The following is a 10,613-nucleotide window of genomic DNA, read 5'->3' on the forward strand; positions in this document are numbered from 1 at the left end:
AATGACTAACATTTGACAGTATGAAAAAAAGTTAATGATAACACCTATAATATCACCTTGAATTGATCATAAAAAAGATGTTATAGTTATTTTATAATACATTTTCCTCAGTGTTAAGCTTTTAGTATGTTTTAATGTGATTTTATATTTCTGCTTCCTTTTTATTATATTTTTGGGTACTGGTATCGTTTTTAGTTTTCTGTATCAATTATTGCCAAAGGAGCAACTTTAGGTACTAAAATAACAATATATATTTGTAGAGATGAATTAAATGTATAAATTATTAACCAGATACTTTATTATACCAATGTCTAGGAAATATTATTCTACTATGTGTGAAAACACAAATCATAGAGCATATAAGGGAATTGGGACTGAGATGGCAGTTTCATGAATAAAGTCTTTCACTAAATTTTAGTTAGGAAGAAAATAGAATACTTTCAAGGAAAAAAAAAGGAAACAAGTTCTAGGCTTTAAATACAAATGTTTTTCTATTTCGATTTTATTTCAGTATCTTCATATGAAATTTCACAATATTGTACAAAAAGTTATTTGTTATAATACTGTCAGATTTTCATCTGGTTAAATGTCATTGTTGGGTGAAATTTTTATGAACAATTCAAATATATGTTATTTACAGGCCACATTTAAAGGCTGGATGGATATTATGTATGCAGCTGTTGATTCACGAGATGTAAGTATCACTCAAATATTACTTATAGGTACTAGACTTCTCATGGCAAATACTGGTGGTAAGTTAAACACTGAAACATCCAAAATTTTATATTAGAACATTTAATATAGCATATAAAAAATGAACACTCTGCTTCAATATACATGATGCTTGATTAATGTGTACCTAATACATAATATGTAGCTAATATGAAAGGATATCTAGCTGCACGGATCCTAAGACATTAGATTGGTCCAGTAAATGAAACTATTCTGAGTGGGAAAGTTGTTCAGTGGGGAAGTAACTTGTCTCTCCCCATCCCTGGAGAGTATGATAAACCAGACACTGTGAAGCAGCTTCCAAGAATATCATGATACAGAAAAGCAGGCAAGTTTCAGGGACACTCAATTTAGAAAATAAAAATAAAAATAACTCCGCAGAACCTATCTGTGCTGAATTTTCCTCTTAGAAGTTGATGTTCTGCTCTTAAAGCCATATTTCCAAAATTCAGCATTTCCAAAACCAAACTGAAAATATTGCAAAAAATATGACTAATAATAGGCTCAAAATGTTTCCCTGCTTATATCACCGTTATTTATGTTAAAGAATATGTTAGAGGTAATGCACAATGGGAAAACAGAATCAAGAACAATCATAAAACTTGTAAACTTTCGTTTTACTAGATCATGCTAGTTTTAAACCATTACTTTTACAGAACAATATCTCAGGGTAAGGCAAAAGTAGCACTGTATTAAATAACAGCACTCAATAAATTCCTGATTTAGTGTAAGTATTTGTAGTATTTGTAATATTATTTAATATTTTCAATGTCATTTAGGTTACACTTCAGCCTATGTATGAGGAAAATCTGTACATGTATTTATACTTTGTCATCTTTATCATCTTCGGGTCATTCTTCACTCTGAATCTATTCATTGGTGTCATCATAGATAACTTCAACCAGCAGAAAAAGAAGATAAGTATTCTTCACCTTTTACCTTTCTTCATTCTGAGGTTCTGTCTGTTAATACAACTAAATAACCAGGATACTTGTAGTCATGACAGACTTAAATCATGTTTGTATTATTTTCAGTTTCCCATGTGGTTATTTAAGCTGCAGGGATTCCAGCCTCTAGTCAGTGGCTCTTCTCAAAGTTTATCTATTGGATAGCTTTCCAACCCAAAAATGTGTCCAGGCCTTCAGACCCATCCAATGGGTCTCCAGTGCTTTAGCCTGGCTTACAGAGCCTTTCGGGAATTACCTCCACCCAGTTGTCCATCTTCATCTTTTCCTACACTTCATTCTATACATGTGTATTTCTCTACATAGTCACCACCCATACATCTGTATGAGTTTTCTGTCCTTTTCTGAACAAGCATTCCCTTGTACCTCCATGGCTTTTTGTGATTTTTTTTTATCCTGGAATGTTCCTAGAAAACCTGTAATCATCTTTTAAGGCCTAGCTTAAGGGTAAGCTATGTAACAGCTTGTCTCTGAGGCTCTGAACTCATTGTTGCCTCTGCAGTACATTTAATTTTTTTTTTTTTTTGTCGTATCAACATACACTGTCCACCTATGTTTTCAGTTTCCTGCTCCACTTAGAAGCAGAATACTGTATCTTATATATTTATGTAATTCTGATACCAGCACATTGTCTAGCACACAGAAAGTGTTCAAAAACTGTTAAATGAAGAAGTAAAATTATCGACAGTGAAATAGACTAAGAAAATGTTTTCTGTTTTACAAAAATATATTTGAGACCCTCGTGCCTACTTTTAAACATAGTATAATCAAATTAGGATCCTGTAGTGATCAAAGTTTTATGTCCGTAAGGATTTTCCATAATATTAAGACAGTCAGAATTTCACATAAATGGGAAAAGCAGGATAAATGTACATGTAGCAGGATAATATCCACTTAATATTTAGAAAAGATTAAAGGAAAGACAAATATTTTTTGTAAAAGTACTATTGGAACACATACTAGAATTGTAACCAGTTTTATACTATGTCTTTACTTTGGAGGTCAAGACATCTTTATGACAGAGGAACAGAAAAAATATTACAATGCAATGAAGAAACTTGGATCCAAGAAACCTCAGAAACCCATACCTCGCCCAGCAGTAAGAACTACTTGTCTCCTTTAATGTTCCAAAGCCATGTGTCCATATGGTCAAATTGAGCAATGCTCTGGAGCAGAACATATTAGGTGATATCACCAATATTGAGCCCTAATTATAAAGTTCATATTTTGTATCATAATTCACAACTTCTGCACTCATTAGGAGTTACCATATTCCAAAAAAGGAGGTAATGTTCTTTATAATTTGTGAACTGAAAACTTCTAGCTCAGGGTTCCCAGTAAATGCTTCCAAAGCAAGATTCACTTTCCTGCTACCAACAGCATACCTGGTTCCTCCTCCTCTAGCCTTCCCATCCCACTCTCCATGGCTTCCCTCTATACTCTCTGTTCCCTCCATTCTTAAGACTAGAAAATATTCCAAATCTGTTTAGAAAGGGAAAATATGTCATAAAAATTATTTGTTTCATCAAATACACCAAAACAGAATAAGGCATATTCAGAATGCATACTCTGTAGGGCCTCATGATAATGGAATGATGTAATAACGATAGATTATGTTCACAGAGCGGAACTCTAACTCAACTATTTTCTGAGATAGGTAAGGAATAAGGAAACTGAGGCCCAAAGAACATATGAATCATGCCCCAAGTCACAAATCTTGTAATTGCCAGAATTGGGACTTGACAAGGCCTCATAAATTCTCTAAGTGACTTGACTTTACCGTATTTATAAGAGTAGTTGGAATGTGAGGGAGCAGGGTAAGAGGGGAAAGTATTGAACCAACTTTACTAGAGTTCTTTGGCTGGGCACTGTGGCTTACGTCTGTAATCCTAGTACTTTGGGAGGCTAAGGTGGGCAGATCACGAGGTCAGGAGATCAAGACCATCCTGGCTGACATGGTGAAACTCCGTCTCTACTAAAAAAAAAAGGAAAAAAAATTAGCCGGGCATGGTGGCAGGCACCTATAGTCCCAGCTACTCAAGAGGCTGAGGCAGGAGAATGGCATGAACCCAGGAGGCGGAGCTTGCAGCAAGCAGAGATCGCACCACTGCACTCCAGCCTGGGTGACAGAGCGAGACTCAGTCTCAAAATAAATAAATAAATAAATAAATAAATAAATAAATAAATAAATAAATAAATAAAACATGGTCAGTTCATGACCTTTGATTTTTGGTAAGCCATGAAGTTTTATTTTAAGTTTTTACTCTAAACGATTAATAATATATTTCTTTAATAAAACTATATTTAATAGCCATATTAATATAAGAATCTTTGAAAGCATGTTGTTCCTGAGATGATTGTTAGTAAGACAAAGAAAAAAATGTTTAAAGTCATGCATTTTTGTTAAAACATAGGGCATAGGTAAAGAAGGACAGATGGAAAGAAATACAGATAAATTAACAAACCCATACAGAGATTCACAGAGCTAGAGAAGTAGAATTCAATAGAAATGTGACTGATGTATTTTGGGGGAGGGAAATAAGGTATAAACCAAAATTTCTAAAATATTGATAAATGAATTGGTGTATTCATCTATCTAAATGTCTGTCGATATTAACCTACTTTGTAAATCTTTGTTATTAGTTGTCACTATTTTTTATAAAAATTTTCATATTTATTCAAATCAAGCAAAGACTGTACATATTATCAGCCAATTGCCACAAATTTATGTTTGTTTTTGTTTTGTTTTTTAAGAGACAGCGTCTCACTCTGTCACCCAGACTGGAGTGCAGTGGCAAGACCATAGTTGCCATTATGGGGTCAAGTGATCCACCTCAGCTCCCTCGTAGCTGGGACTGCAAGCCTGTGCCACCATGCCTGGCTAATTTGTTTTTTTTTTTTTTTTAATAGAAATGAGGTCTCGCTATGTTGCCCAGACTGGTCTGGAACTCTTGGCTTCAAGAAAGCCTTCAATCTCAGCCTTCCAAAGTGCTGGAGTTACAGGCATGAGGCGCCACGCCCAGCTCTAATTTATGTCTCATCCAACTTTGTCTTTCCATTGGACCTAAATAAAACAAATATGCTTTGTTTAGCTACATAAATTTTTTTTTTCATTTTTTTAACATGAAGAGAAAAAAAGCACACAAAATTGTTTGGGGTAATATGAGGAGGGTGCACATTCATCGCCATATGTGGAAGGGCTTTATCTACAATTTTACTGGATTATTCTTTATGAAATATATATAATAACCTTATCTCTCTTCTCTCACTTTCTAGAACAAATTCCAAGGAATGGTCTTTGATTTTGTAACCAGGCAAGTCTTTGATATCAGCATCATGATACTCATCTGCCTCAATATGGTCACCATGATGGTGGAAACCGACGACCAGGGCAAATATATGACCCTAGTTTTGTCCCGGATCAACCTAGTGTTCATTGTTCTGTTCACTGGAGAATTTGTGCTGAAGCTCGTCTCCCTCAGACACTACTACTTCACTATAGGCTGGAACATCTTTGATTTTGTGGTGGTGATTCTCTCCATTGTAGGTAAGAACAGCTTAATTACCAAGAGGTACAGTTACAGAGAAACAGTTGCCCCAGGACCTTCCAGCTGATTAACATGGAAATTAGGTCTGAGAATAATAATGCATATAGATCTAAAGTTCAACACTAACATATATGAATAAAAACTCTGAAACCGAGGCCGAGACGGGCGGATCATGAGGTCAGGAGATCGAAACCATCCTGGCTAACACGGTGAAACCCCGTCTCTACTAAAAAGTACAAAAAACTAGCCGGGCGTGGTGGCGGGCGCCTGTAGTCCCAGCTACTCAGGAGGCTGAGGCAGGAGAATGGCGGGAACCCGGGAGGCGGAGCTTGCAGTGAGCTGAGATCCGGCCACTGCACTCCAGCCTGGGCGACAGAGCAAGACTCCGTCTCAAAAAAAAGAAAAAAACTCTGAAACCTGGGTTTATTCACAAAGCTAACTGGTTAGAAACCATGTTAGGAATACCAGGTTTGGGAAAGAGGTGAAGAAGACAGGAAATAAACATTATCAGGCACTCTCCTAACATTAAACAAAGGTCACAGGCTAAAAGAGGCAGATGGCTTAAAAAACAAATCATTATAATGCAATAAAGTTGGTACTCTAAGAAGCACTGAAAAGGCAGTAGCCGTCTCTGCTGGAATGAGTTAACATAGGCTTCCAGAGATAAAGGTAATGCATCCTAGGTGGGTTTTCAAAGAAGAGTTGAGATTAAATAGGAGAAAAAGAGAGATGGGGAATTATAGAACCCCAAATTTATAAACTTCAACTTTAACCTCATGTCAAATATGGCCCATTTTTCTCTAACTGAAGAATATCATTAAAAAATAGAAAACAATACATTCAGAGATTTCAGAAATAATTTTTGTTTGTAATTGCCACAATTCATGTGTAGGGATAACTATTCATAGAAATGGGGTGTATATAATCTTAAATTGCCCTGCTACCATTGGAGATTATTTGGGTTTTGCAAAAATTCATATTGGTTTATGGCATTACAGAATCATTCAATAAAACTCTGTAATCAATAATTGCTAATATCAGGGAGTAGATCCAAATATTTAGTAAAGACTCATACTCATAACAAGTTTGTTGCTCTCATAGACCTTAAAAAAGATAAAACCATCCTGTAAGTGAAAGATATTCTCTGTTTAGCTGTGTTCTATGTTTTCCATAGGTATGTTTCTGGCTGAGATGATAGAAAAGTATTTTGTGTCCCCTACCCTGTTCCGAGTGATCCGTCTTGCCAGAATTGGCCGAATCCTACGTCTGATCAAAGGAGCAAAGGGGATCCGCACGCTGCTCTTTGCTTTGATGATGTCCCTCCCTGCATTGTTTAACATCGGCCTCCTGCTCTTCCTGGTCATGTTCATCTATGCCATCTTTGGGATGTCCAACTTTGCCTATGTTAAAAAGGAAGCTGGAATTGATGACATGTTCAACTTTGAGACCTTTGGCAACAGCATGATCTGCTTGTTCCAAATTACAACCTCTGCTGGCTGGGATGGATTGCTAGCACCTATTCTTAATAGTGCACCACCCGACTGTGACCCTGACACAATTCATCCTGGCAGCTCAGTTAAGGGAGACTGTGGGAACCCATCTGTTGGGATTTTCTTTTTTGTCAGTTACATCATCATATCCTTCCTGGTTGTGGTGAACATGTACATCGCGGTCATCCTGGAGAACTTCAGTGTTGCTACTGAAGAAAGTGCAGAGCCCCTGAGTGAGGATGACTTCGAGATGTTCTATGAGGTTTGGGAAAAGTTTGATCCCGATGCGACCCAGTTTATAGAGTTCTCTAAGCTCTCTGATTTTGCAGCTGCCCTGGATCCTCCTCTTCTCATACCAAAACCCAACAAAGTCCAGCTTATTGCCATGGATCTGCCCATGGTCAGTGGTGACCGGATCCACTGCCTTGATATTTTATTTGCCTTTACAAAACGTGTTTTGGGTGAGAGTGGAGAGATGGATGCCCTTCGAATACAGATGGAAGACCGGTTTATGTCATCAAACCCCTCCAAAGTCTCTTATGAGCCTATTACAACCACTTTGAAACGTAAACAAGAGGAGGTGTCTGCCGCTATCATTCAGCGTAATTTCAGATGTTATCTTTTAAAGCAAAGGTTAAAAAATATATCAAGTAACTATAACAAAGAGGCAATTAAAGGGAGGATTGACTTACCTATAAAACAAGACATGATTATTGACAAATTAAATGGGAACTCCACTCCAGAAAAATCAGATGGGAGTTCCTCTACCACCTCTCCTCCTTCCTATGATAGTGTAACAAAACCAGACAAAGAAAAGTTTGAGAAAGACAAACCAGAAAAAGAAAGCAAAGTAAAAGAGGTCAGAGAAAATCAAAAGTAAAAAGAAACAAAGAATTATCTTTGTGATCAATTGTTTACAGCCTATGAAGGTAAAGTATATGTGTCAACTGGACTTCAAGAGGAGGTCCATGCCAAACTGACTGTTTTAACAAATACTCATAGTCAGTGCCTATACAAGACAGTGACCTCTTTGTCACTGCAACTCTGTGAGACAGGGTATCAACATTGACAAGAGGTTGCTGTTTTTATTACCAGCTGACACTGCTGAGGAGAAACCCAATGGCTACCTAGACTATAGGATAGTTGTGCAAAGTGATCATTGTAACTACACCAAACACCTTTAGTACAGTCCTTGCATCCATTCTATTTTTAACTTCCATGTCTGCCATATTTTTACAAAATTTGTTCTAGTGCATTTCCATGGTCCCCAATTCATAGTTTATTCATAATACTATGTCACTATTTTTGTAAATGAGGTTTACGTTGAAGAAACAGTATACAGGAACCCTGTGGTCCTATTTTACAAGTCTCTCAAATGATCAGACAAAAGTGTTTTACCGGAGAGATAAAATTTTTGCTCAAAACCAGAAAAAGAATTGTAATGGCTACAGTTTCAGTTACTTCCATTTTCTAGATGGCTTTAATTCTGAAAGTATTTTAGTCTGTTATGTTTGTTTCTATCTGAACAGTTATGTGCCTGTAAAGTTCCCTCTAATATTTAAAGGATTATTTTTATGCGAAGTGTTCTGTTTCAGCAAGTGCAAATTTTATTCTAAGTTTCAGAGCTCTATCTTTAATTTTGGTCAAATGCTTTCCAAAAAGGTAATCTAATAAATCCATTCTAGAAAAATATATCTAAAGTATTGCTTTAGAATAGTTGTTCCACTTTCTGCTGCAGTATTGCTTTGCCATCTTCTGCTCTCAGCAAAGCTGATAGTCTATGTCAATTACATACCCTATGTTATGTAAATAGTTATTTTATCCTGTGGTGCATGTTTGGGCAAATATATATATAGCCTGATAAACAACTTCTATTAAATCAAATATGTACCACAGTGTATGTGTCTTTTGCGAGCTTCCAACAGGGATGTATCCTGTACCATTCATTAAACATAATTTAAAGGCTATCACTAGTGCATGTTAATATTGCCTATGCTGCTCTATTTTACTCAATCCATTCTTCACAAGTCTTGGTTAAAGATTGTCACATATTGGTGAAAGAATGAATTCAACCTGCTATCTGTCCACTATGTTAAGCAGAATAATTTGAAGCTATTTACAAACACCTTTACTTTTGCACTTTTAATTCAACATGAGTATCATATGGTATCTCTCTAGATTTCAAGGAAACACACTGGATACTGCCTACTGACAAAACCTATTCTTCATATTTTGCTAAAAATATGTCTAAAACTTGTTTAAATATAAATAATGTAAAAATATAATCAATTTTATTTGTCAGCATTTTGTACATAAGAAAATTATTTTCAGGTTGATGACATCACAATTTATTTTACTTTATGCTTTTGCTTTTTATTTTTAATCACAATTCCAAACTTTTGAATCCATAAGATTTTTCAGTGGATAATTTCCTAAAATAAAAGTTAGATAATGGGTTTTATGGATTTCTTTGTTATAATATATTTTCTACCATTCCAATAGGAGATACATTGGTCAAAAACTCAAACTTAGATCATTTTCTACCAACTGTGGTTGCCTCAATATAACCTTTTATTCATGGAAGTTTTTTTTTATTCAACTTTTGTAGTATTTACGTATGCAGACTAGTCTTATTTTTTTAATTCCTGCTGCACTAAAGCTATTACAGATATAACATGGACTTTGTTCTTTTTAGCCATGAACAAAGTGGCAAAGTTGTGCAATTACCTAACATGATATCAATTTTTGGTTTTTGCACAAACCAAAAGTTTAATGTTAATTCCTTTTACAAAACTATTTACTGTAGTGTATTGATGAACTGCATGCAGGGAATTGCTATTACTAAAAAGAATGGTGAGCTACATCATTATTGAGCCAAAAGAATAAATTTCATTTTTTATTGCATTTCACTTATTGGCCTCTGGGGTTTTTTGTTTTTGTTTTTTGCTGTTGGCAGTTTAATATATATATAATTAATAAAACCTCTGCTTGATCTGACATTTGTATACATAAAAGTTTACATGAATTTTACAACAAACTAGTGCATGATTCACCAACAGTACTACAGAATAAAGGCAAATTAAAAGCAGCTTTGTGAACTTTTATGTGTGCAAAGGATCAAGTTCACATGTTCCAACTTTCAGGTTTGATAATAATAGTAACCACCTACAATAGCTTTCAATTTCAAATAATTCCCTTGGCTATAAGCATCTAAACTCATTTTCTCTCAATATAATTGATACTATCTCCTAATTACTTGGTGGCTAATAAATGTTACATTCTTTGTTACTTAAATGCATTATATAAACTCCTATGTATACATAAGGTATTAATGATATAGTTATTGAGAATTTATATTAACTTTTTTTCAAGAACCCTTGGATTTATGTGAGGTCAAAACCAAACTTTTATTCTCAGTGGAAAACTCCAGTTGTAATGCATATTTTTAAAGACAATTTGGATCTAAATATGTATTTCATAATTCTCCCATAATAAATTATATAAGGTGGCTAATTGGAATTCATTGGCTTCTTTCTGCTCAAGTCAATTTACACATCTCACTGACACCACAGAGATGCCAAATATTGCTTTGCAAAACCTTTATAATCATTACTGAAGTGATCTATAAGCAATATATTAATTGGTATGCATTTTACCTAAATGACCATCTTCCAGAATTATCAGAATAGACTTCAGTTGAAAGGGAGAATACTTTTAAAAATATACCTACCTAGCTAAAGGATATTCTGAAAATACTGTCCAGAATAGAAAGTTGCTAACATAATTGGACATATTTTTTAAATAACTACTTCCATAATGAGACTTCATTATAAGATTCTATTTTGAAAATGCAGGTAGAATTGGCTGGGTGCAGTGGC

General features: G+C 35.1%; 1 protein-coding gene across 1 annotated transcript in view; it reads left to right on the plus strand.

Annotated features, from left to right (window-relative positions):
- LOC104663918 (sodium channel protein type 3 subunit alpha) overlaps positions 1-10,254 on the plus strand; it is a 117,027-nt gene extending 106,773 nt beyond the window's left edge. Inside the window, exons 24-28 of the mRNA XM_030916853.1 lie at positions 641-694; positions 1,512-1,649; positions 2,692-2,796; positions 4,974-5,244; positions 6,420-10,254. Of these exons, the coding sequence (XP_030772713.1) occupies positions 641-694; positions 1,512-1,649; positions 2,692-2,796; positions 4,974-5,244; positions 6,420-7,615 (1,764 nt within the window). The 3' untranslated portion in view covers positions 7,616-10,254. The remainder of the gene's footprint in view (positions 1-640; positions 695-1,511; positions 1,650-2,691; positions 2,797-4,973; positions 5,245-6,419) is intronic.
- Positions 10,255-10,613: the final 359 nt, after the last annotated feature.

The sequence above is a fragment of the Rhinopithecus roxellana genome, chromosome 14 (genome assembly GCF_007565055.1).
Source record: "Rhinopithecus roxellana isolate Shanxi Qingling chromosome 14, ASM756505v1, whole genome shotgun sequence".
NCBI classification, from domain to species: Eukaryota; Metazoa; Chordata; class Mammalia; order Primates; family Cercopithecidae; genus Rhinopithecus; species Rhinopithecus roxellana.